This window comes from Camellia sinensis, chromosome 3 (genome assembly GCF_055761805.1).
Source record: "Camellia sinensis isolate YWXY chromosome 3, ASM5576180v1, whole genome shotgun sequence".
NCBI classification, from domain to species: domain Eukaryota; kingdom Viridiplantae; phylum Streptophyta; class Magnoliopsida; order Ericales; family Theaceae; genus Camellia; species Camellia sinensis.
This window is the reverse complement of record NC_138963.1, coordinates 31916184-31943518: the sequence shown is the minus strand read 5'-3', so window position 1 is coordinate 31943518 and position 27335 is coordinate 31916184. Positions and strand designations below refer to the sequence as shown.

The 27335-nt window shown below is 40.1% G+C and overlaps 2 protein-coding genes across 5 annotated transcripts in view; one reads left to right on the top strand and one right to left on the bottom strand.

Moving 5' to 3' along the window:
- Positions 1–27335, top strand: part of LOC114295822 (protein LATERAL BRANCHING OXIDOREDUCTASE 1) — a 40263-nt gene that overhangs the window by 7750 nt on the left and 5178 nt on the right. Inside the window, exons 4-6 of one of the 4 annotated variants that reach the window (XM_082919460.1) lie at positions 13251–13480; positions 14373–14614; positions 18709–18904. In XM_082919460.1, coding sequence (XP_082775586.1) covers positions 13251–13256 — 6 coding nt within the window. In that variant the 3' untranslated portion in view covers positions 13257–13480; positions 14373–14614; positions 18709–18904. Of the gene's footprint in view, positions 1–13250; positions 13481–14372; positions 14615–18708; positions 18905–27335 lie in introns of those variants that run through there. The other 3 variants (XM_082919459.1, XM_028240121.2, XM_082919461.1) reach the window with 3 other exon arrangements.
- On the bottom strand, positions 16461–18149 carry LOC145822440 (uncharacterized). Its single transcript, XM_082919462.1, has one exon. The coding sequence runs from the start codon at positions 17654–17656 to the stop codon at positions 17000–17002; it is 657 nt and encodes a 218-aa protein (XP_082775588.1). The 5' UTR covers positions 17657–18149; the 3' UTR covers positions 16461–16999.

Here is a 27335-nt window from a genome sequence, read left to right as displayed (position 1 = left end):
CAAAAATCATGGAATCATAGGTGATGATCCTATGAAATACTGGTCCCGAAATCAGATCACTTGTAAACTTGATCTGAAAAATCCAGATTTTACAATCAATGACCGACCAATGAAGCATGTCACCCCGTCAATGAAGGAAAGCTTTTCAAAGCATATTGAACAGCTTTTGCAACTCAAGGTGATAAGAACAAGTAAAAGTCGGCATCGGACAACGGCGTTCATTGTAAACTCTGGCACTTATATTGATCCTGTCACAAAGGAAGAAAGACGTGGCAAAGAACGTATGGTGTGTAATTACAAGCGATTAAATGACAATACACACAAGGATCAATATAGTCTACCTGGGATTAATACTATTATGGCAAAAATTGGCCATAGTAATATTTATTCCAAGTTTGACCTCAAAAGTGGTTTTCACCAGGTTGCCATGCACCCTGACTCCATTGAATGGACCGCATTCTGGACACCACTTGGATTATATGAATGGCTGGTTATGCCATTCGGCCTGAAGAACGCTCCTGCAGTTTTCCAGAGAAAGATGGATCTATGTTTTAAAGGGACTGAAGATTTTATTGCAGTCTACATTGACGACATTCTTGTCTTCTCTCCAGATGAGCGATCCCACTCAAAGCATATCCAGACTATGCTTGAAATCTGCAGAACGAATGGGCTTATCCTTAGCCCAACAAAGATGAAGATTGGAGCAGTTCAAATTGATTTCCTTGGATCAACAATTGGGCAAGGGGAAATAAAGTTACAACCTCACATTGTGACAAAGGTGGCCCAATTTCCTGATGAAACTCTCACAAATAATAAGGGCCTACGCTCTTGGTTGGGCCTGCTAAATTATGCCAGGCAATATGTCAAAGATTTGGGCCGAATGCTCAGCCCATTATACTCAAAAGTAAGCCCAAATGGTGAGAAAAGGCTTAATGCTCAGGATTGGAATTTGATCCATAAGATTAAGGAGAAAATCCAGAAACTGCCAAATTTATCTATTCCTCCAATGAAATGTGTCATCATCCTTGAAACCGATGGATGCATGGAAGGATGGGGAGGAATCTGCAAATGGAAGCCAGCTGTGAATGATCCTCGATCAACTGAAAGGATTTGTGCCTATGCAAGTGGGAAATTCAATCCCATCAAATCAACAATTGATGCGGAGATATATGCTTGCATGAATTCCTTGGAAGCTTTCAAGATATATTATCTTGATAAGCCACAGCTAACCCTACGAACAGACTGCCAAGCTATAATTAGCTTTTTCAACAAAACAGTGGACCACAAACCGTCACGGTCTAGATGGATAGCATTTACAGACTACATTACTGGTCTAGGCATAGAAGTATCTTTAGAACACATAAATGGTTCTGATAATACTCTTGCTGATGCTCTCTCCAGACTTGTTTATCCATTGTTTTCTTGCACAGAATGGCCAACAGAGGTGGAGCCGGACGATATGGAGGTGCTAATCGGCCTGCAGCAGTTAGAAGAACTTATCCAGCCCTTCAGAGACATGAACGGATCATCCTCTCACAGACAGAGCCATCAAGTCGCTGGATTGATCCTCAATTTCATCCCATTGCTGTACGATACCAATCTCTTCTGCAGCAAATTGAAGATAGGTTCACTTACGACTCAGGAATCCCCCTCGATGAAATGGCAGAAATTCAGGTCAGTCTCGCCGAAGAAGAAGATAATGCCATTGAACAGGCAAGAACAGCAATTCAACAGTTACGCAAGATCCAGCAGCTTAAGCTTGAAGCCATCGCCAGAGCCGCTTGCAGTGACAACCAATACTCTGACCAACTGCCAGAAGTACACCAGCAGACCTGTGAACTAAATGAAATTGATGGAGAATTATTTGATCTCGTCATGTTGATGAGAAGGTTTCGTTACTGATAAGATCAACAGGTGGATCTTATTCCATGCTTATCTCTTTGGAAGAACGTGGTGGGCATGGTTCAGTCTAAATGTCAGTGTCAATAGTGTCGATCAGTAGTGTCGGTCAGTATTATTCCACTTTAATCAATACTCAGGCATCTGAGAAAAACTGTGGGAATAATATCAGTTTGTCGTATTATAGATATTTTGCAATAATGTGCCTGAATTATGAATCTGTCATAATCTGGCTCGTCTATCAATGTAATTGTGTGAACCAGAGTTATGAACCTGTCATATCCTGGTAGTCAAGTTGTGTCAGTGGAGAATCATCAGGACACCAATAATGCGTCGATGAGGCTAACAGTGTACTCGGCATTATTGCATGCATCCTTGATATTTTCTCTATAAATAGGTTCCTAAGCTTATAGTTTCAAGCATCAAGACAAGTTCCAAAAACTACACTTGAAACTTGAAATCGAGTCTTATAATTGAGTCTTGTAATCAAAGTTCAAGAAGCTTCCGCTCTCTGTAATAAATTTCTGTAAGTTTCTATCTAGTTCTTTGGTACAATTGCAATTATCTATGGCGGAACGAGCAAATATAGCACCAGCTGAGGTGTTGTATAGGACTAGACGAGATGATGCTCATCATCGAGTTTATGTTCATCGATCTGAGGAAGCCATACTTTGCGTAGGAGAAACGCAGATTGAAAGGCCCTTCATCCAGGAAGAAAGTTATGAAGAATTACGAAGGAGCCATATGCAGTACATCCATCTCGGTGTAGCGGAAGCTTCTTGAACTTTGATTACAAGACTCAATTATAAGACTCGATTTCAAGTTTCAAGTGTAGTTTTTGGAACTTGTCTTGATGCTTGAAACTATAAGCTTAGGAACCTATTTATAGAGAAAATATCAAGGATGCATGCAATAATGCCGAGTACACTGTTAGCCTCATCGACGCATTATTGGTGTCCTGATGATTCTCCACTGACACAACTTGACTACCAGGATATGACAGGTTCATAACTCTGGTTCACACAATTACATTGATAGACGAGCCAGATTATGACAGATTCATAATTCAGGCACATTATTGCAAAATATCTATAATACGACAAACTGATATTATTCCCACAGTTTTTCTCAGATGCCTGAGTATTGATTAAAGTGGAATAATACTGACCGACACTACTGATCGACACTATTGACACTGACATTTAGACTGAACCATGCCCACCACGTTCTTCCAAAGAGATAAGCATGGAATAAGATCCACCTGTTGATCTTATCAGTAACGAAACCTTCTCATCAGCATGACGAGATCAAATAATTCTCCATCAATTTCATTTAGTTCACAGGTCTGCTGGTGTACTTCTGGCAGTTGGTCAGAGTATTGGTTGTCACTGCAAGCGGCTCTGGCGATGGCTTCAAGCTTAAGCTGCTGGATCTTGCGTAACTGTTGAATTGCTGTTCTTGCCTGTTCAATGGCATTATCTTCTTCTTCGGCGAGACTGACCTGAATTTCTGCCATTTCATCGAGGGGGATTCCTGAGTCGTAAGTGAACCTATCTTCAATTTGCTGCAGAAGAGATTGGTATCGTACAGCAATGGGATGAAATTGAGGATCAATCCAGCGACTTGATGGCTCTGTCTGTGAGAGGATGATCCGTTCATGTCTCTGAAGGGCTGGATAAGTTCTTCTAACTGCTGCAGGCCGATTAGCACCTCCATATCGTCCGGCTCCACCTCTGTTGGCCATTCTGTGCAAGAAAACAATGGATAAACAAGTCTGGAGAGAGCATCAGCAAGAGTATTATCAGAACCATTTATGTGTTCTAAAGATACTTCTATGCCTAGACCAGTAATGTAGTCTGTAAATGCTATCCATCTAGACCGTGACGGTTTGTGGTCCACTGTTTTGTTGAAAAAGCTAATTATAGCTTGGCAGTCTGTTCGTAGGGTTAGCTGTGGCTTATCAAGATAATATATCTTGAAAGCTTCCAAGGAATTCATGCAAGCATATATCTCCGCATCAATTGTTGATTTGATGGGATTGAATTTCCCACTTGCATAGGCACAAATCCTTTCAGTTGATCGAGGATCATTCACAGCTGGCTTCCATTTGCAGATTCCTCCCCATCCTTCCATGCATCCATCGGTTTCAAGGATGATGACACATTTCATTGGAGGAATAGATAAATTTGGCAGTTTCTGGATTTTCTCCTTAATCTTATGGATCAAATTCCAATCCTGAGCATTAAGCCTTTTCTCACCATTTGGGCTTACTTTTGAGTATAATGGGCTGAGCATTCGGCCCAAATCTTTGACATATTGCCTGGCATAATTTAGCAGGCCCAACCAAGAGCGTAGGCCCTTATTATTTGTGAGAGTTTCATCAGGAAATTGGGCCACCTTTGTCACAATGTGAGGTTGTAACTTTATTTCCCCTTGCCCAATTGTTGATCCAAGGAAATCAATTTGAACTGCTCCAATCTTCATCTTTGTTGGGCTAAGGATAAGCCCATTCGTTCTGCAGATTTCAAGCATAGTCTGGATATGCTTTGAGTGGGATCGCTCATCTGGAGAGAAGACAAGAATGTCGTCAATGTAGACTGCAATAAAATCTTCAGTCCCTTTAAAACATAGATCCATCTTTCTCTGGAAAACTGCAGGAGCGTTCTTCAGGCCGAATGGCATAACCAGCCATTCATATAATCCAAGTGGTGTCCAGAATGCGGTCCATTCAATGGAGTCAGGGTGCATGGCAACCTGGTGAAAACCACTTTTGAGGTCAAACTTGGAATAAATATTACTATGGCCAATTTTTGCCATAATAGTATTAATCCCAGGTAGACTATATTGATCCTTGTGTGTATTGTCATTTAATCGCTTGTAATTACACACCATACGTTCTTTGCCACGTCTTTCTTCCTTTGTGACAGGATCAATATAAGTGCCAGAGTTTACAATGAACGCCGTTGTCCGATGCCGACTTTTACTTGTTCTTATCACCTTGAGTTGCAAAAGCTGTTCAATATGCTTTGAAAAGCTTTCCTTCATTGACGGGGTGACATGCTTCATTGGTCGGTCATTGATTGTAAAATCTGGATTTTTCAGATCAAGTTTACAAGTGATCTGATTTCGGGACCAGTATTTCATAGGATCATCACCTATGATTCCATGATTTTTGAGCTTCATCATTGTTGCTGAGAATTTCTGCTCAAAACCAGGGTTGATCTTTTCGGAATGAAATATCCACTCAGTTGAGGGATCATAATAATGGTCCATCGAAAAGTCTTCTTCTTCTTCAAGTCCTTCTAGGAGGTTCACTGCCTGTCGAGTCTGGATTGTTATTACATTCTTGTAGAATGTAACATTGTCACCTTCAATTCTGACTCCTCCATACATTGCTCGGATAAAATTACATCCGATGATCATTTGAATGCGTCCTCCAAGGCAGAAAGGAAAACTGTATGTATAAGGGATTCTGAACCAATTATCCCCTATGTACATCTTCCCACTTTTCAGCTTCTTGTTCGCCTTAGACTTTGAATTTAGACCATTGAATTCAACAGTGTATGAGTTTTCCTCCAAGGCATCAGCTGGAACAGATTCAGAATCTACGACACATGTTGTTGCTCCTGTGTCTAGAATTGCATTGAGAGAGGTTTTTGGTACACCTGGAATTTCTAATTCCACTGTGATGTTGTAGAGCATATTCTTCTTCTTCTCTTTCAACTCCCCTCCAGCTAGTATTTCTTCGAGGGCAAGAGCTGTTTCTGAAGTTCCTTCAAATCTAACATGAGTTTCATGCTCCAGTGCTTCAGTTTCCAGATCATGAAGCTCTTCCTCTTTATATTTCCCCTTTTTCTTAAGATCTCGTTCATCCTCTTGAAGCTGCATTACCAATTTGAGTTCTTCGAGCTCTGTCTTATATTGAATTGCCTCTTCCCGCAGGCGTTTCATCTCAGCTTCACACCATCTGATGTATTCTTGCTGCTCCTGAAGTAAAGGCTTCTGATTATAGGGAATCGGAGCTTTTCGGGTGATGAACGTCGTGAGATTGAAATAATGCTTAGCACATAATGAGCATGTTAAAGCATTACATTTGTTGCAAAAGGCCTTTGAATAGGAAGTTAAATCTCTTTTGCATGTGGTACATTCTGGCCTTCTGTCCTCCGGTAATGGGTTCTGTTGGTCCCATTCATGGTTGCAATGATAGATTTCCGGGGAAACTTTGACCTGTGCCCTGTACCCTCCTTCCTTTCCAAGCCAATAATATTGATCTGCTTCTCGCAGCATATAAATTGTTTCCACAAGGCCTCCACCAATTTGTTCAGTATCGTCAAATCCTTCTGATACTGAGTAGATTGCATCTGAGTCATCGTCTCCTGGTTGAACAGACATGACATCATAGTCTTCAGGGATGCCCAGATTTTCAAACATAGCCACTCTCTTGACATTTTTCTTCTCCTTTGTGCAATCTCGAGCATAATGTCCTTCTTCTCCACATAAGTAGCATTTACAATGCTTAGATTTCTGCAAATACTTTCTCTTGTCAATTCTGACATGAGAACTATGTGGCTTCCCTTTGTAAGTAGTGGCTTTTCGAATACCAAATTTCTTTTCTGGCTCCTTGTAGTATCCAGGGATAGGGATCTCCCTGCAAAAGTCCAGGTTTCGAAGTGATTTTTGGAACGCTGCATTTTTACATTCAGCTTCCAGGTACTTGTAGGCATAAAGAATTCTTGGAACGACTCCTATTGTGTTTGCTCCATGTCGTTCTGCAAATCCCTTCTTGATTCTTTCTCCAAGGTCACCTGGCATTTTTGACCAAAGCTTAGAGGACAACTCTTCCCCAATAAATAATCGTCCTGACTTTGTTGCAAGATGTAGATAATCATTTAAGAACTTAATGATATCTTTTACATCCCTGCATGAAAGTCGTTCGAGATCTCGATAAGCTTCCTCTTGCATCAGGGTTGAACCTTGGTAGGGGTCTTCTAGAGTAAACACAGTTCTCATCTGAGAGATGATGTTCTGTGTACCTTCATTCCCATCGCCTATGGCTACAAGATTAGCATATTCATCTGCATATCTCATTCGCCATTGCGTCCAAATTAACTTCTCTGTTTCACCAAGGAGATTCTCCATGAACAGGAGTTTATCTCTTACGTCTGTAAACCCTTGAGAAGCAACATACGACCTTGTGATCGATTCCCATCTCATGAAGGCATCGTCAAATTTGCCAAGAGCTTGTGGGATGACAAACATAGCTCCTGTGTGATGCATTGCGGATGGTAAATTCCACATCTCATTGTTGGTTCCGCGTCTGAAATTTGATCGTATTCCTGTATAAGAAGGTCTTTCAGGAATATTAATTGAAGGGCCATGTCCCGTTGCTGGTGGATAACCTGGGGGACCCATCATAGAATCCTGCGGAGGATTATAATGAGAGGTTACCGCTGATGATGAGGATAGAAGATAATGAGGCTGCTGCTGTTGAGACTGCTGCTGTTGCCGTTTTTCAATCAAAGCTTTTAACTTTGCGATCTGCGGGTATTCTGTCTCTGCTTCTTCCTCTATTTCCTCCATCATGGCGATTATGTTGAGAGTGGAGTCAGATTCTTCTTCTTCATGTTGATATCCCAAAGGATCATGATACTCCAAAGAATCATCTGAATCTTCATCTCTGTACTCTAGGGCAGCTTTTCCAGTGCTTCCAAATCCTTCAGTGCCCCTCCAGTAGCGAGCTTCATTCCTGTCATCGTGCCTGACGTCACATAGATTACGACCATCTTTCTCCACCATCCTTGGCAAGGAGACCTTCTCAAAGATTATTTGAGCAATTCTGTCACCGGCACGGACTGTGAATTCCTCCTGATTGTGATTAAAAAGGAGTACCTTAACTTCTCCTCTATAATCAGGATCTATTACCCCTGCGCCGACATCTATTCCTTGGATTAGAGCAAGCCCAGACCTTGGGGCAATGCGGCCATAAAGACCACAAGGTATCTCCATGGCTATACCAGTAGAGATTTATGTTCTTCCTTGGGCTGGGATGACATACATGGCAATTGATGTAAGATCATAGCCAACGGCTCCATCAGTTGCTCGAGATGGCCTGGTAGCTTGTGGCAACATTTTGATGAATTGAACAGCATCAAAACCTTCATATTCACTCATGGGATAAGTTTTTCTTTCTTGTCCTTCTGCTTCTGTCTTGGCTGTTGCTGAGGATGCTGAGGAGGATAGGATGATTCAGCATCAGTATCAGTTTCCGGCGGTTGTGGTTTCGATTTTCTTCTTCTCCTTTCACCACCTTCCGTTCGTCGGTGATACTCTGCATAACGGGTGTCTGGATGTCGGGTACTGGCTTGTTCCAGAGTTTCCTTGAAAACATGTGGTTGTTCTTCAAAGAATAACAGTGTTTCTTGCCGATTACGAGATTCATTCTGAATAGATTGAGTGTCATCGTCAGACTGCATTACTTCATTATCATTGGAATCATAATGAACTGGATCTGCACGTTGAGCGGCGACATAATCTCCGAATCGTAAGCTGAAATTTCCTCCTGGCAAATTTCGAGAGACAGCAGTTGTTGGCTGTTGAGGATGTATCCTTCTGGTTGGTGGCCTTATGATCCAATTGCGACCTCGTAAAATGTCAGTGGGGACTTGTTCTCCTGGTATGGCTTTGACTCCTCGGGATGTTAGGAATTCAGTAACCCCTTGAATTTCATATGCAAATCCAACGTTTGGAGTGTTGGATAATCGTCCGACTAATCCCCGAGTTATCAATAGGTTGGCTTCTCCTCCTCGCCAATTTTCGTATCCCCTTGTCTGAATCACAATCTGCACATGATTGTAGAAATCGCCAATAGTCATCATAGTATTGGGAACTATGTAGACCATCTGTATCCCTCGTGTAAGATCAACCTCCATAGATGCAAAGGTCGCTTGATCTCCTGTCCATCTTGTGTCCCGTAGAACTAGAACAGCAAGGTTCCCTTGTTCTATCCGATGTAAGACTTGAAGTCGGATTTGAACTACACCGAGATGGATGTACTGCATATGGCTCCTTCGTAATTCTTCATAACTTTCTTCCTGGATGAAGGGCCTTTCAATCTGCGTTTCTCCTACGCAAAGTATGGCTTCCTCAGATCGATGAACATAAACTCGATGATGAGCATCATCTCGTCTAGTCCTATACAACACCTCAGCTGGTGCTATATTTGCTCGTTCCGCCATAGATAATTGCAATTGTACCTCTGGAGAGATCTGTTGCTCCAAGGTATTTGATGTAGAAGGACGCCCTCTTATCCGTTGAAGTGCATTTCTGGCATTTCTTCGCAAAACATAATTTCGTCGCTGGTCCTGACGATATTCTCTGATCTGATCCTCGAATAGTGGTGCTCCAGGTGTTGCTGTTGTTGGCCGTGGTTGGTTTGTAACTCGTGGCAGGGTCACCGTCCTTGTCCTGGATGTTGAGGCCATCACGAGTTTTTAAGCCTGAGTTTGTCAAGCTCCTCCTGCAACAACTTGTTTGGATCCCTATGAACTCTGAGAAGTCCTTTTCCTTCCTTTGGCTTCTCCTTTGGTCCGAGTGAAAGTTTTGCGATTTTTGCAACAAGATCGTCGGTTGATAGTGCTGGAGACTTCTGGGCTTCCAAAGCTCGGATTCTTCCTTCAAGTGCTTCAACCTGTTTTGACAATCTTAAACAGAGTTCAATTATGGTATTATTTTGTCGAATCAGGGTTTTTACTCCTGATGGTATAGACAACTTGTCAGAGGAAGTTGTTAAGCCGATTCCTGGTGCTTCTGTTGTCTCAGATGCTTTGAGGGCTTCCAGATACACCAAATCGTTTTGACTCATTCAACAAGTGCTCTTTTGAGCTGTTGAAGAATTCCTTCAATTGATCTTAACTGTTGCTCTTCCTTGTTCCACGACTTGCTTTCAAGGAAAACCTGAGTTAAGGAATTAATTCCTTTTTCAAGTTTTTCTACCTTTGCGTCAAGCTGCTGAATTGAGGTTTCCAAGGACTGAATTTGAATTTGCTGACTTCTAAATTCTTTCAAATTAACTTTGCTTGAGAGACAGACTCGATCGTAAATTACAGCAATATTATGAGCTAGTTCTTTAGTAGATGGCTTTTCAGTTGAGGCAAGATCAAGGTAGTTCAGGCGTGAAGTCTCAGATTTTTCATACCATTCTCTAATGTTTTGTTCCCATATATTTGTCATAGCATTTCTACTGGTCTGAGTAAGAATATATTAACTAGTCTGAGCTGTCTGGATTATCAATTTACCAAAAGGAAGCGCTATAGACTATATTTAAATTTCAAGGTCCAAGTAGTCCTTACCAGTTAAAGTTCTTGTTCACCACAGGAGTTCACTGGACTTACTCCTCTCTGCCAGATATAGGGCCTGTGTCTTTTACTTAAATCTTAACTTCAAGGATTATACTGCCTTTAGAAACTTAAATACAGAAATCATGCTATACCTTTTTATAATTTTGAAAACTTTAACAGCCTTTGCCTTGGTTAATATACGATTACCTTTGCCCTGGCAGGATACTAATAACAAAATATAGTTTTAAACATTAAATAAAGCATGATAATCATTCACAACAGAGGCCTTACTACCCTGATAAGTGTTTACGCTACAATAGCCATAACAAAACTAGCTCTGATACCAAAGACAGGATCTACTAGTAATAAGCAAAGAACTAGATAGAAACTTACAGAAATTTATTACAGAGAGCGGAAGCTTCTTGACATCTATGGAGGTTGATCTTACACGAGGGATACAGATGGTCTACATAGTTCCCAATACTATGATGACTATTGGCGATTTCTACAATCATGTGCAGATTGTGATTCAGACAAGGGGATACGAAAATTGGCGAGGAGGAGAAGCCAACCTATTGATAACTCGGGGATTAGTCGGACGATTATCCAACACTCCAAACGTTGGATTTGCATATGAAATTCAAGGGGTTACTGAATTCCTAACATCCCGAGGAGTCAAAGCCATACCAGGAGAACAAGTCCCCACTGACATTTTACGAGGTCGCAATTGGATCATAAGGCCACCAACCAGAAGGATACATCCTCAACAGCCAACAACTGCTGTCTCTCGAAATTTGCCAGGAGGAAATTTCAGCTTACGATTCGCCTTGTGGTCTTTATGGCCGCATTGCCCCAAGGTCTGGGCTTGCTCTAATCCATGGAATAGATGTCGGCGCAGGGGTAATAGATCCTGATTATAGAGGAGAAGTTAAGGTACTCCTTTTTAATCACAATCAGGAGGAATTCACAGTCCGTGCCGGTAAATGCTATCCATCTAGACCGTGACGGTTTGTGGTCCACTGTTTTGTTGAAAAAGCTAATTATAGCTTGGCAGTCTGTTCGTAGGGTTAGCTGTGGCTTATCAATCTCGGTGTAGTTCAAATCCGACTTCAAGTCTTACATCGGATAGAACAAGGGAACCTTGCTGTTCTAGTTCTACGGGACACAAGATGGACAGGAGATCAAGCGACCTTCGCATCTATGGAGGTTGATCTTACACGAGGGATACAGATGGTCTACATAGTTCCCAATACTATGATGACTATTGGCGATTTCTACAATCATGTGCAGATTGTGATTCAGACAAGGGGATACGAAAATTGGCGAGGAGGAGAAGCCAACCTATTGATAACTCGGGGATTAGTCGGACGATTATCCAACACTCCAAACGTTGGATTTGCATATGAAATTCAAGGGGTTACTGAATTCCTAACATCCCGAGGAGTCAAAGCCATACCAGGAGAACAAGTCCCCACTGACATTTTACGAGGTCGCAATTGGATCATAAGGCCACCAACCAGAAGGATACATCCTCAACAGCCAACAACTGCTGTCTCTCGAAATTTGCCAGGAGGAAATTTCAGCTTACGATTCGGAGATTATGTCGCCGCTCAACGTGCAGATCCAGTTCATTATGATTCCAATGATAATGAAGTAATGCAGTCTGACGATGACACTCAATCTATTCAGAATGAATCTCGTAATCGGCAAGAAACACTGTTATTCTTTGAAGAACAACCACATGTTTTCAAGGAAACTCTGGAACAAGCCAGTACCCGACATCCAGACACCCGTTATGCAGAGTATCACCGACGAACGGAAGGTGGTGAAAGGAGAAGAAGAAAATCGAAACCACAACCGCCGGAAACTGATACTGATGCTGAATCATCCTATCCTCCTCAGCATCCTCAGCAACAGCCAAGACAGAAGCAGAAGGACAAGAAAGAAAAACTTTGTCGAACCTGCTATCCCATGAGTGAATATGAAGGTTTTGATGCTGTTCACAAAATATAGTTTTAAACATTAAATAAAGCATGATAATCATTCACAACAGAGGCCTTACTACCCTGATAAGTGTTTACGCTACAATAGCCATAACAAAACTAGCTCTGATACCAAAGACAGGATCTACTAGTAATAAGCAAAGAACTAGATAGAAACTTATAGCTGCTACTTAAAAACTGTAGTTGTTTGATGTATAAATATGCATATTGTGTTCTTTATCTGATGCTATCAGTGTTAAAAGTAGTTTAGTTTGGCAATCCCATACACAGAACAGTTTGGGTAAATTACATCCGTAGTTTTTATATTTTAGTACTGGTGTCATTTACATCCTGTAATTTTAATTGGTTTGATTTTAATTCTGAATTTTTTATTATCTTAATTTGGTCTAATTTATTACAATTGTTAGCATTATTTTATAAAAAATATGTAAATGAGTGATATGTGTCATACTTTTAGAGACAAAAATTATAAATTTGATTAATTTGGTGTGTTAATCTCTCTCAACCAACTTAATAATCATTTTTCGTAAAAAAATCTTATTGACTTTGTCAAGTGGACCAAATTGACACAAAATATAAAATTAAAAGTTAAAATTGAGTTAATTAAAAGTGTAGAGATTAAAATAACACAAAAGTTAAAATGTAAGAAATACTGGTGTAATTTGCTTAAACAAATTTGAGTTGTAATAGAAGCTTGAGTAGTAGACACCAATTAATGCTGTGTTTGGTTGAGGGATTTGGGAAGAGATTTAGAAAAGGAAAGAGAAAAGATATGTGAAACTAGGTGAAATATTTCACCTAACTTTTTCTCTTTCCCTTTCCAAATCCCCCTTCAAATCTTCTAACCAAACATATCGTAAGGGTTTAGGGTTTAAAGTGGACTCTGAAAACGCTTACACCTGCCATGTATAGGGAACATTTTAAAGTTATTTTTTGAACTTTTAAAAAAGTATTTATTCCCAAAAGACGAAGATATGAGAACACTGATATTTTGTTTGACTTTGTTCTGTAGTTATGATCAAATACAACCCAATAAATGGAGTGGAAGACTCCAGTGTTGGAGTAGATGAAATAGAGAAGCTCCAATAAGAATAGCATACTTACCTGAAAGTTCAGATGGTGTGACCAACTCTGAGGTTAAATCAATTGATGGGTGTGCTAATCCTTACTTGGTCATGGCTTCTATTACTGCTGCTGGAATTGATGGCCTTCGAAGAAATCTTATTCTGCCTGAACCCTGGGGTAAGATGATAATTTTTTCTTTTGAATAGAATTATGATTATTATTGATGATACTAAATGAGTTGTGAAAACCTTTTTTGCACTATTATTTTCAAGTTTTTATAATGATCTTGAATTAACTATTAGATTCACAGTTAATATTTCTACATTTCAAGTTAACTAGTGAATCAACTGAAATATATCTTTTTTTACAGATGAAGTCAATATAAGTATGTTACTAATCTTTCAAAGTAGGACGTAGGACAAGAATGCCTGATGATATAGCCCTGCAAAATCTATTGTTTCTCCATGACTGATCTAGAAGTCAGTGCGCACACAATGCATTCTTTATTAAAAGAAAAAACAACCATATAAACTTTACTAGAGAATATTGTACCTTCATGAGTGAAATAGAAGAGAGGGAACACACAATGGATCTTTGACAAAACATGAAAAGTAGTAATCAATCTAAAACTTTTGGTATAATTATTTCACATATAATTAGACCAAAGAATGAGAAAGGAAAAAAATAGTTGAGAATTGATACATTTATACAGCGAAGAATGACCTCTAATTCATAACTTCTCATTTTTGCAGTCATATGTTATTCTTCTATAGCAAACTAATTTTTCCCAAGTTCATTTTCTATTTTGGAAATTTAATCTAGTTCTGTTTATGGCCTAATTAAGTTGATTTCTGCATTTGGATTTGTATAGCTCTAGAGAGTCTTATCTAATTCTATTCAAGCTAGATTTTTCAGTCTAGGAGGACAGCAGAGAATGAAGAAATGTTTGTGTGTGTATGAGAGAGAGAGAGAGAGAGAGTTATTATTATTTCCTCATTTCACATATTCTAGGAGATGCAATCATTCATGTATATATTCTCATTTGCTTATTTTTTTGTCCTCTTAATAGCATCCAATGTTGATCTTGAAGAAAGTTATATGGTGCTTGTTTGTGCTGTTCATGCTAGTAGAAAATGTTCTACCACAGAGTGATGCAGAAATGTTATTTAATTATGAAACAGAGAACCTTGGTACAGAGCTTCAAAGATTGCCAGCAACACTTATTGAATCTGTAGAAGCTCTTCAAAAAGACAATCTCTTGGGAAATCTAGTTAGTGAAATCTTTCAGAAGCTGAAATACAAGTTTGGAAGGTATGTTCCATCTATGTTTTTGGAATTTTTTCTTCTTTAGAATGTTAAGACTTTTTTTGAAGGATTCAAGCCTTTCTGGTTTTGAACAATGTGACTTATCATTGGACTCTGAAGCCTAAAATCTTTTACAGTAACACATATGGATGAAATTGGTACAAGTGATAGTGATTTATTAGATTATGTAAAATAAATTGATGTATATTATTGATTGATATAATGTTATATTTATTACAATGATTCATGATTCCTATATATAGAAGAGGGTGAGTGTGTAGTAGGTAAGGAGTAGGTGAAGTGGAGGTGGTAGTGGTGTAGTGGGTTAGGTTTAGTGGAGTAGGTGAGGTGGTAGTGGTGTAGTGGGTTAGGTTTAGTGGAGTAGGTTTAAGTGGGTGAAGTAGGTGATAGGTTTTAACAGCCCCCCGCAAACTCAAGGGGGATAGGAACTAGCCAACTTGAGTTTGGAGAGAGTAACAAAACAAGAAAATAGACGAATACATAAAAGAAAAGAGGATAGGAGACACTGTATGGTCGTGTCAGACCGATGGTGAAGACACTGTATGGTGGTGTCATAACGTTGTAGAGGACACTGGATGGTTGTGTCAGACCGATGTAGAAGACAGTTTATGGGGTCATGTCGGACCGTTGTAGCAGACAATGTTGTGATAGTTGTTGTGACAGTTTACGGAGTCTTGCTGGACCCTTGTAGAAACTAACCGAAATCAATGTCGGGACAGTTTACAGAGTCTTGTCGGACCCATAAAGGAGCTAACCGGAATCAATGTCGGGACAGTTTACAGAGTCTTGTCGGACCCATGAAGGAGCTAACCGGAATTAATGTCGGGACAGTTTACAGAGTCTTGTCGGACCCCTAAAAAGTCGCACCCTCAAAAGGTGTGCCCAATCTTTCAAAAGGCGTGCCATCAAAAGGCCTGCCCAATCCATAAAAAGGCGTGCCAGACATGATGGCGAGGCACGTGAGTGCCTTGGCTGGCGCGCCCGTTTGTCGTCTGGCGTCAAGTGGCGCGCGATACGCGTGGCTGCCTCGGCTATTTAACCAAGACGGAGGCTGAGGCTGAGGCTGAGGCAGAAGCTGAGACAGAAAAACTGAGAGAAACCTCTGAAAAATTCTTCGTTTTGCTGAGAAAGATACTCTGTAACACTCTGTTGCCCAGAAAAATGGCTTCGTCTTCTCGCAGTCTGCTCACTCTCTTTCCCGACCTCAACGAGTCAACAAGAGAGATAACTGGTGCGGTGGCACTGGAACCGCAACCAAGTGCCCCGGAGTTTGCTCCGTTGAACTTTCCTATGCGGTCTGTGGAGCAAAGAATGGCAGTGCAGTCGGATGTGGAGGCCAATCAGTATACATTGAAGTCATGTGTGGAAACCATGACTGCGGTTACAAACTTGTCGAACCGGCTGCAGAGTAGGGCAAATGAGGTGCAGCAGTTAAACGCCCAACTGGCTCTGCTCCAACGCATGTATAAGGATGCGCGAGCAGAGATAAGTGTGCTAAAGGCGGAAAACAAGGAGCTGAAGCGGAAGGCCACCGTTATGTTCCGATTTGGAGGGCCGCCATATGCTGCAGTGGAGGAGCAGGGAGTAGTGATCATACCCAGTGGAGTGGGAAACACGGAGGCAACACCGTCAAGGGCCGCTCAGGACGGAGGCAAGAAGAAGAGACCGGCGGCAGAGTAGAGAAGAAAAATCCCACTGTGCCGATTTGTGTTGGTTTGGTTTTGTTTTTGTTGTTGTTTGTTTTTTTTTTTTTTTTTGTGGTGTAAAATGGTGATCAGGGTGAGCCCCGACATGAATAAAATAAGTTGGTGTGCAGTTCGTCTTCTTCCGCTTGTTTGTTTGTTTGTTTTTTTTTTTTTTTTTTTTTGTGGTTTGTTGTGTGTTGGTGCAAAGAAATAACAATGAAAAAAAAAAGATGAAAAATAAAGTGAAAGAGAAATAAAAAAAGAAAGAAATAATAAGAAGATATGTGAAAGCAAAACGAGAGAGTGAGGGAAAAAGGAGAATGGTTCACGTGGGTTCGTGGCCCACGATGTTGGGAAAATCTGCAATGGTTTTTTTTTTTTTTTTTTTAATAATGTTAAAAAAAATAAATAAATCAAATAAAAGAAAAAAAAGTGGAGTGCAAAAGGTGGACACGGCCAGTGGAAAACATGAGGGTAGTAATTAGACCACTTTTTAATAATAATAAAAAATGAGACCACTTGGGTGGGCTTTTTTAATAATAATAAAAAATGAGACCTCATGCGTTGTGTGAGTGGGAGGAAGATAATGAAAATAATAAAAAAGATAAAGAGTAGTTAAATGATAAAAAAAGAGAACAGAAAATAAAAAAGACCAGAGATGTTTGAAACTATATGGTGGTTTTGATCAAAAACCGTGGGCCAAATTACCACCCACGTGAGTCCACTTCCCCATGTACCAAGTTTTCTGATCAATAGCAACATAGACGCGACTCACAGCGCCAAACGTGCGGAACAGCTCGTGCAAGTCCGGTTCACGCTTGTCTTCTGATAGATTGGTGACACGAACTGAGTTCTCTTCATTTCTAGATGTCCAATGGTCGCCTTTCTTGCCGCAAGTCCGACACACCATGAGAACAGCACCACCTTTTCCAAGCTGAGCCAGGGAGTCACCAGCAACCTTAGTTTCTTCTTTGGTACCAGGGGCGCGAGGACGCTCGAGCAAGATCTCCTCGGTGGAGACCATGGTGAGGCGACTACCAACATCTACGTGAACAGCATCACCGAACTTGGCCCAAGAGCGCCTCTCGACGGCGCGTTTGCTGAGGCGTGCCTTGGCGAGCTTGCGGACGTGAGTGGTGGTGGTGATCTTGACCGTGTTGCCTTCGTCATTGAATTTGTACTCGATCACCTTCTTGATTCCATTCTCGTCGGGTCCGATCACTCGCCGCGGAGGTAGAAGGAAATCGAGGTCCTCGCCGTCGTCCTCCTCCAGTTCACCCCACCGGAGCTTGCTCGGCGGTTTCTGTGCCGGGTTGGAGTAACCGGGTCCATTCAACGCCATGATTGATGATCAGAGAATGATGAGTATATGTGGTGGTGTGAGTGTTTGTCGCCGGCGTAGTAGCGGTGAGCACAGAATGGGAGCCGGTCGGCAATTGGGTTGGACAGGTGGATTTGGGCAATGATGGGAAGGTATGTGTAGAAAATAAGCGGAATAGGTTGAGGTCCGGCGGACGGCTAAGGTGAGGTTGCCGCCCGCCGGTGAAGCGAAAATATTAGGTTCTAAACCTGCTCTGATACCATGTAAAATAAATTGATGTATATTATTGATTGATATAATGTTATATTTATTACAATGATTCATGATTCCTATATATAGAAGAGGGTGAGTGTGTAGTAGGTAAGGAGTAGGTGAAGTGGAGGTGGTAGTGGTGTAGTGGGTTAGGTTTAGTGGAGTAGGTGAGGTGGTAGTGGTGTAGTGGGTTAGGTTTAGTGGAGTAGGTTTAAGTGGGTGAAGTAGGTGATAGGTTTTAACAGATTATAATTTCATGCAGAGACCATAATTTCTTTAGATAATGAAAGGACATTTAGCAGTCTTTTAAATGTTAACACTATCACTCTTCATGTTTTCTAAATGTTTAGTCCCATTTGGATCAGTCTTTAGTATCTAAATGTTACTCATTTAACAGTTTTTCAAAATAATTTTTTCACCTTTCGTTTAGTAACACCCTCAAATCTTCCCATTTTATATCATTAACCTGATTAAAATCTCTTGTTTTTCTCTCTCAATTTAGCAAGTTCGTAAATTTTCTTTTATCCACTGAGCATCTCTAACTGTCTTTAACCTCCTTATTAACCCACTTGTATCTGATAAATTTTATCATTTTTTAAAATCATTTTTCCACTTTTTAATGCATTCATTTTTTTTATTTTTTATTTTACTTCGGCTTGTATCTCGTCATTCCATCATTAAGTTTCTTTACATATTAGATTTTTTTCCTTCAATTCTCCTATGACTTCTGTCAATATTCTTTTAATGCATTTCCAGAAATTCAAATGCAAAAAAGGATGATGAGCGTAGTTTACATTTTTTTATTTTTTATTTTTTTGCAGGCGGAGATTGATTACCATTCCCAGAATAAGGATGCATACAAGCAGCAATCTTATCGTACCGTCCTGCTAAATTGGTGAACTTCTACTACCAGTAAATTTTTATGTTTAGATCGATTTTAAAACCATCACTGCTGTCCATTGTACTTGCTATATTTATCCAACATTTCTTTGCAATGAATGTGACTTATTTTCTCCCTCTTGCAGTAATTCCTTATGAGCATGTTGTTATAATGCTTTTTTTTTTTTTTTTTCTCCTCTTTGCGATGAATGTTTCTATCCAGTCCAGAAGTTAATTATAGAAAGTCAATTTTGGAAATTCATATTAGACCATTTCCTAGAACCTTGGTGCCACAAGACGTCTGATATAAAAAAACGAAGTAGCAGGGGTTGTGACTGAACTCAATAATCTTCAACTAAAGGTGTGGAAGCATAGCTCAAATTTCCATAATGCTTTTAAATTTTGAGAAATTATAAATTTATAATTTATAAATATTATGAGAACTAGATTAAATTAGAGTCAGAGGGAGTTTCTCCCACAGCCAGACCAGTATTCTTCCACAAGCCTTGAAAAGGCAGAGTCGTTCTACATATGCTTTGAAGGCACGTCATACTCCGCCACCTCCCATGGAAAACGTAAAACCACCAGTTCAAAACGCATCGGTTGTGTGCACGCATGTGCAGTGAAGAAGAGTGGCATACCATAAGAGAGACCATGACCATGTCACTATCTGTGACTGTGGGAACTCTGTGAGCCACAGTTATCACTGTACAGCTCAAGAACTCGTGCCAGTGTCAATCGAAGCAGTTGCTTCATCTGGAACTAGAATTCTGTTTCTTTTAAGTAGGACTCTTCCAAGACACAAAAGTTGGCGCTGCCCGACACTCCAATTTTCGCCTCTGTCACTCACTGTTGAAACCAGAAAACTGGGAAGGATGATATGTCAATAACTTTGACCAAATAAAATGCTTGTCTTTATCATCTTTTTAAATTCAGCTAACCAGATGAATCCAAAATGGTTTGGAAGGCTGCTCAACCAAACTCAGGAAAACGTTTTTTACAAAAAATATTTTTCTGGAAAAAAAATTCCATAAAAAACAATTTTCAAAAGATGATGTTTATCAAAACAAATGGAGGATAAAGTTTCTAGGAAGCTGCATGTGCTTCATTTTGCTACTTGTGTTTGACTTTGCTGAACGTGGGGATAGAATTTTATCAGAACTCATTGTACTGACTTTGGGTGAAACGTTTATTAAATCAAAACAAACTAAATATTTTGTCCCACTCAAATGCAGTCGGTTACATAAATCCTTTTTTTGCAATTCTTGTTACTGTTAACATAGGATTTTTTGCAAGACAGCTACATCCTATTGCTTTCATTTTTTTTCAAGGCAGCTACTTTATTTATTTTTTTGTTTTTGTGGGTTGTTACACTAATCCAAATTATCTTTAATCAATCCCTTTCATGAGAGAAAACTATGAGGATATATTGTGTATATTCTAAATTAGGTATGATTGTGGTTGTACATATTAGAGGCATGATTGTATTTTCCTATTAGAGGTGTGATTGTAGTGTTTGTATTTTCCTTTTTGGTTTAGGAGTTAGGGCTATATATTCTAAGGTCTGATTGTAATCCTATACACAATTGAATATACATAAAACTTACATGGTATCAGAGCCACTCTGAAGTGAAACCCTAGAAGCTGTCTCTGAGTTGATCACAATTGTCTCTCAGAAATCAGCCCTACGGTTTTATCTCTCTAAGTCGCAGGTCATGACTCCCTCTTCTTCTTCTATGTTCGTCTGGTTCGAACGAAGGTCCCTAGTTGTCCTTCATCCGGTCGTCTGGTTCGTCTCTTTGGTTCTCTGCCTCGCGACCTATTCGCGAAAAACCTAGCCTTTGGTTCGTGATCTTTCTGGTTCGTGATCTGTCACTGGACTCGTGAAGTTGAGTCGTTGTCATCGCTGGTTCTCTCTTGCTTTGATTTGCACAATCGAAGAGCTGTCTGCCCTTGTTCCTCTCGATCGACTTCGACTTCGACTTCGACCTTTTGCTTTGTGCTGACTGCTCTAGAGTCGACTTTGACTCTTCTCTCTCTCTGTGTGGTTCGAAGTTGACCCACTGTGACATCTTACTTAGTCGTGACCTGATTTTGAAATTATCTAGTTCTCTTTTATTCTTGTTTGGACCAAACAAGTTCCTGATTATTACAGTTTGACCCCTCAAATTTTGAGTATTACACTTGAACCCCTGGTTTGGCTATTTTGTTTGATTATACTTGAACCCCTCAGTTTTTGGTTACTATGATGTCTCTGGCTTCTGATGAGTGTGCTTTCTGCCATCAGAAAGGCCATTAGAAGTATCATTGTCCCAAGAAGGGATGTTTGTCGGCTTCGTCTATGTCTGTCTGGTCTTCTCAGCAGTTTCTGATCAAGTTTTGCACTCCTCCTCTGAGTACCGTTCGGTCTCCCACTAGTTCTACTGCATTTACTCCGGCTTCTGATCCTGACTTAGCTTCCTTAACTGCTCAGATTAGTCAGTTTCAGCATACACTGATTAGTCAGCTTCAACATATATTGTCTATTTCCCAACCATCCCCGTCTGCCTCCGTTGTTTCCTCTCTTCATTCAGGTTTGCTTGGATCTTCTTCAAGTATTTCTTTGTGTGTCTGGATTTTTGATTCCGATGCCTCTTATCATATGACTCCCCATCTCTCCTTACTTCAAAATTGTACTCCTCCTCTCTTTCTTATTACTGTCAATGTTGTTAATGGATCTGGTATGTCTGTTATATCTATTGTATCTGTCCTACCATCTGCTATGTTTGTTGTCTCTATTTTATCTGTCCTATATGTGCCTCAGTTATCTGTCAGTTTATCATCTATCTATTAGCTTGATGTCTCTGGTTTTGATGTTATCTTTTCTTCTTCTATCTGTTCTGTGCATGATCGAATGTCTAAGCAGCAAATTGGGACTAGTCGTAGAGTTGGAGACCTCTATGTGGTGGAGAGCTTGCATCTGCCTATGGCAACCTCTCTGACTGCCTTTTCCTATTTTCAGTTAGATTCTCTGTCTAGTCCTTTCTACTTGTAGCATTCTAGATTAGAGTATTTGTCTGCTGATCACTTACGGTCTTTAGCTCAGTCTGGTATATTGGGTAAAGTTTTTCTTGGTGAACTTATTGAATGTCGAGGGTGTAAACTTGCCAAAATGACAACCTTACCTTTTCATAAAAGTACTTCTATATCTGATATACTATTTTCTTTAGTTCATACTGATGTTTGGGGCCCTTCTCCTGTTCTTGCCAAAGGGAGTTCTGCATACTATGTGTCATTTGTTGATGACTGCACCCGTTACACTTGGGTTTATCTTATGACTCATAAGTCTGATTTCCACCAGATATACCGTACTTTCCAGTCTATGGTCACTACACAGTTTTGGTCTATTATTAAATTGTTGTGGTCTGACTTAGGCAGGGAATACTTTAAAACCGAATTCTGTGAATATGAGGCCAAATTAGGTACCTGCCCAAAATGGTCGAGCTGAGCGTAAACACCGTCATCTCCTTGAGACAGTTAGGTCTCTCCTTTTCTCTGCCTCCGTTTCGACTCCGCTTTGGGGTGTGGCAGTTCTTACTACTGCTTTTCGTTTCAACTGTATGCCTATGCCCCTTCTTTCTGGTCAGTCTCCTTATGAGGCTCTGTTTTCTCAACTTCCTAATTATTCCCTCATTCGTGTGTTTGGGTCTGCTTGTTTTGCCCTTTTACCCCATAAAGATAGGACCAAACTTAGTGCTCGGTGTGTCCTATGTGTCTTTTTGGGTTATAGTCTCACTCAGAAAAGTTATCACTGTTATGACCCCGTTTCCCATCGCCTTTATGCCTCCTGCTATGTGGCTTTTTCGAACGTCTACCTTACTTTCAGCTTCTTTCTCTCACCATCCCAGTTTCCAAAGAGGATTTGGTTTATATTGATCCATTTCCTTCTGAGGTCCCATCTGATGAGTACATCTCCACAGTTCCTCCTGAACTTGTTCCATCTTCTCCTCCTGCTTCACCTTTGGCTACTTCTTCTCCTTCGGCTTTTTCTTCTCCTCCGTTGTTAGTTTATTCTCGTCGCAAGGCTCCTTTTCCACCGGTTTTCTCTGCCCCTGCTGCTGATCCTACTGCTTCTGACGACTCTAATCCTGCTACACAACGATATCCTACTCGAGCGCGTCATCCTCCAAACAGGTTGGGTTGGTCTAATACATGTTTTTCTACTTTCTATCGTACTTTTTTGTCTATTATTCATTCTTTTTCAGAACCTCAGTCTTACAAGGAGGCCTGTCAGGATCCTCATTGGGCTCAAGCTATGGAGGATGAGTTGTCTGCTATACAGAAAATTAGTACTTGGGAGTTGGGTTCTTTTGCTTGCTGGTAAGAATCTGGTTGGTTCTCTTGAGTGCTACAAAGCTCGTCTTGTTGCCAAAGGTTTCTCCTGGGATTACGGTATTGATTATAAGGAGACGTTTGCTCCTATTGCCAAGATGACTATTGTCCATACTTTGATCTCTGTCGCTGCTATTCATTCTTGGCCTCTTTATCAGATAGATGTTAAGAATGTTTTTCTTAATGGCCATGTCACTAAGGAGGTTTACATGCGTCCTCCCCCTGGCCTTCACTATTCCTTTGGCCAAGTTTGTTGTCTTCGGCGTACTCTGTATGGTCTGAAGTAGTCTCCTCGTGCTTGGTATGATCGTTTTCAGACTGTTGTTACCGAGCTTGGGTTTCATCATTCTGTTACCGAGCTTGGGTTTCATCATTCTGTTTTCCACTCTACTTTATTTCTGAGACATACCTCAACTGGTTTTGTTGCTCTCTTACTATATGTGGATGATATGATTATCACTGGCCCTAACTCTTCTACTTTCTCTGAGGTCAAACAGCATCTCTTCCGCACCTTCGAAATGAAGGATCTGGGTCCATTGCGGTATTTTCTTGATATTGAGGTTGCGTCTTCTCCCAATGGCTATTTTCTGTCTCAGGCTAACTATGCTAATGAAGTCATTCACCGTGCTGGTCTTACTGATATTAAGGTTTTTGATACACCTATTGAGCTTAATGTAAAGCTCAACTCTACTGATGGTGTCCCTCTAGATGATCCCGCTTTATATCGCAAGCTTGCGGGTTGTTTAGTTTATCTGACTGTCACTTGCCTTGATCTTGCTTATGCTATTCATGTGGTTAGTCAATTCGTTTGTGCTCCTCACTCTACCCATTAGGCTGCTTTGCTTCGCATTCTTCGCTATCTCAGGAGTACCATCTTTTAGGGCTTACTATTGTGCTCTACTTCCTCTTTGGATTTGGTGGCCTATGTTAACTCTGATTGGGCTAGTGATGTTACTGATCGCAAGTCTACGTCTAGTTTTTGTATGTTTCTTGGTGATTCCTTGATCTTTTAGAAAAGCAAAAAATAATCAGTCATTGCTTGCTCTACTGCCGAAGCTAAGTATTGTGCTATGGCTCATACCACTGCTGAGATTGTTTGGCTTCGTTGTCTCCTGTCTGATTTGGGTGTCTCTTAGTCTTCTCCAACCTCTCTCTATTGTGACAACCGCAGTGCTGTTCAGATTGCCCACAATACCGTCTTCTATGAACGGACCAAACACATTGAGATTGTTTGTCACGTTGTTCGCCAGTATCTACAGTCTGACTCTATCTCACTTTCTTTCATCCCTTTGGCTTTGCAACTTGGGACTTCTTCACCAAGACTCACACTACCGCTTTGTTTCAGTTTCTTCTTAGCAAACTCTCAGGCTCTGTTTGGTTGTGAATTCAAATCAATTTTCAACACGTGAGCTCGCGCATGACGTTTGGATACGACATTCAAAAGTTGATTCCGCATGTTAATTCAAATTACAATTTGAAAATCCGTTTGGCATCTCGTAGTTCAGTTCTCCGCTTTCAACGTGTCTGTCTTCTTCCTCTTTTCCTTTTAATCTGGTAAATAAATTCTTCATCTATTATGTGCAAATGATTTCAAACGAGTCGAAATCAGTTCTCAAATCTTTTGTGAGAAGTGTAGCCGACTATTTTTTTTGTTTCAGATGTTTTTCGATTTTCCCGAACTGTTTCAACCTTTTCCCCGCTAATCTGGTAAATCAATCTTCATCTGTTATGTATAAATGATTTCAGAGAAGTTGAAATCAGTTCCCAAATGATTTCTGAGAATTTGTAGACAAGTTTTTTTCATTTCAGATATGTTGGAATTTTAAACTCCGAACTGTTCGAACCTTTGCACGAAGAGAACCTGAGGCGCAGTACCTGGGACACCCGGCCGATCGTCCCCCAGGTCATCCGGCCGGTCATCCCCCAGGTCATCCCATTGGTCATCCCTTCCTGCCAACTTCTCTACTTTGAACTGTTTGATATTATGCACGAAGAGAACTGTTTGAACCTTTATTTTAAAATGGAAAAATTATTTGGAAAAAACAATTATTCAAAAAAATTACTAAAAAAAATTAATTGACAAAAAAAATCAATTTTTAATTTCAGTATTTTAAAAATAGTTTGGTTATTATTGTTGATAAAAAAATATGGATATCGATATATGAGTTGTGTGTTTGATGATAAATTATTGGTTGAATTAAGTTTTGAAAACTATTTTCAAAACACATCACCAAACAAATTTTCACCTTTCACATGTCACATCAAACTTTCAAAACTTAATTCAAAATACATCTTTAAAACACAATTCAACACTCTATTTAAAAACCATAACCAAACAAATTTTCTACACTCAAATCATAATTCTACAACCCACAAACTCAAAATATAACTCAAAATATAACTCATACTCTCAAATCACATTTACAAAACACAACCAAACGCAGGCTTAGTGTTTTCTACTAAAACACCTTGAGTTCATCGGAAGTGTGAGAATATATTGTGTACATTCTAAATTAGGCATAATTGGGGTTGTATATATTAGAGGCGTGATTGTAGTGTTTGTATTTTCTTTTTTGGTTTAAGAGTTAGGGCTATATATTCCAAGGTCTAACTGTAATCAAATATACAATTGAATATACAGAAAATGTCACGACCCCAAACCGCCCCTAGTAGTTTAGTGTCGTGATGGCCAGTAATCCGGGATTACCGAAGGCCAACTTACAAAATTCACACACAATCAGAGTACAATTATATGGGGCTAACAAGTACGGAAGCGATTTATACAAACAGATTAGTCCATAAGAGCTGTGCATAAGTCAAATGAGATAGCAACCATTTGCATATGGGTTATAACTTAATTACAAACAAAGCAAAGTACAAATTACATTTTACATATTAACAAAATGGCTTCACAAGCCAACATGAACAAAATACATGAAAGACAGCTAGAAGCAAAATCTTCAGAATTGCCGACATCCCCACTGCCGACATAACATGTATACAAAACACACATCTTGATCAAAAGGCTTCTCAAGCCGACGTATGCAACATACAAGTATTACAAATCGAGAAGCATGATTTTCAAGACTGTCGACGCAATTACAGGTTAAGCCGACATAATCAAAATCCAAAATAAACTCCAGAATCACATCTAGGCGTCACCGCCTTCTTACTCATCACCTACATATATATAGAGAGGGTGAGCTTGGATACTCAGTGAATGGTATAAATAATAAAGGGGTTTGCATGAATAATAGCTGAAGTCCTCTCAAAACAAAACAAGACAAAACTTCATATATAACAAGGAATGGACCTCGTCCGTCTAACAGATCTTCAAAGCTTCAAGGGATACTCACTAGCATCACATATTACAAATATTAACATTCCGGCAAACGTATCCACATGGTAAACCGTCCGTGGCAAAACAAGACAAAGCAAGAGAGGCATCTCAAAGAAAGGTGCTACTAAAGTTTAGAGTCCTCTAGCACAAGGGACTTTCAAGACAAGATGTGCTGCGAAAGTTTAGAGTCCTCCAGCACGAGGGACCTATGTTACAAAGGCCCGTAGCCCTTTAACACTAGAGTACAAATCAAGGGTGCTACGAAAGTTTAGAGTCCTCCAGCACAAGGGACTTTCAAACAAGATGTGCTGCGAAAGTTTAGAGTCCTCCAGCACAAAGGATTTCCAAAACGAGATGTGCTGCGAAAGTTTAGAGTCCTCCAGCACAAGGGACTTTCCGAGAAGGTCATCAAGACAAGATCATACTTGATATACAAAACAGGGACAATTATTCATGCTTAACAAATACTTTCAAAACAAAGCAAAGCAAAGTCTTTATCAAAACGTATAACATAGCTTTATTAAAAATACTACTCACCTAGTTTTTCAAACGTCGGGGTCAAGGCAAGTCCAAGTCCTACAAACGCATGGCAAAGTCTATTGAATGCACCACTCAAAACAAGTCTAGCTTACATGCAAATGACCTCGGCATTCTTCAAAAACTAAGTCAATCAAATCGAAACACAATTTCTTATCTTTGGAAAAACACGCTGGGCAACTACCAGGTCTAGGCTGAGGTCCCACACCTCCTTGCCGAGGTGTAGCCTCGATGGCCACATTCAAAAGCGAAGTCGGGAAAATCTGGGTTTCCCTCTTGATAAACATGAAGAACATGAGTATGAAGAAGATGAACGCAAAG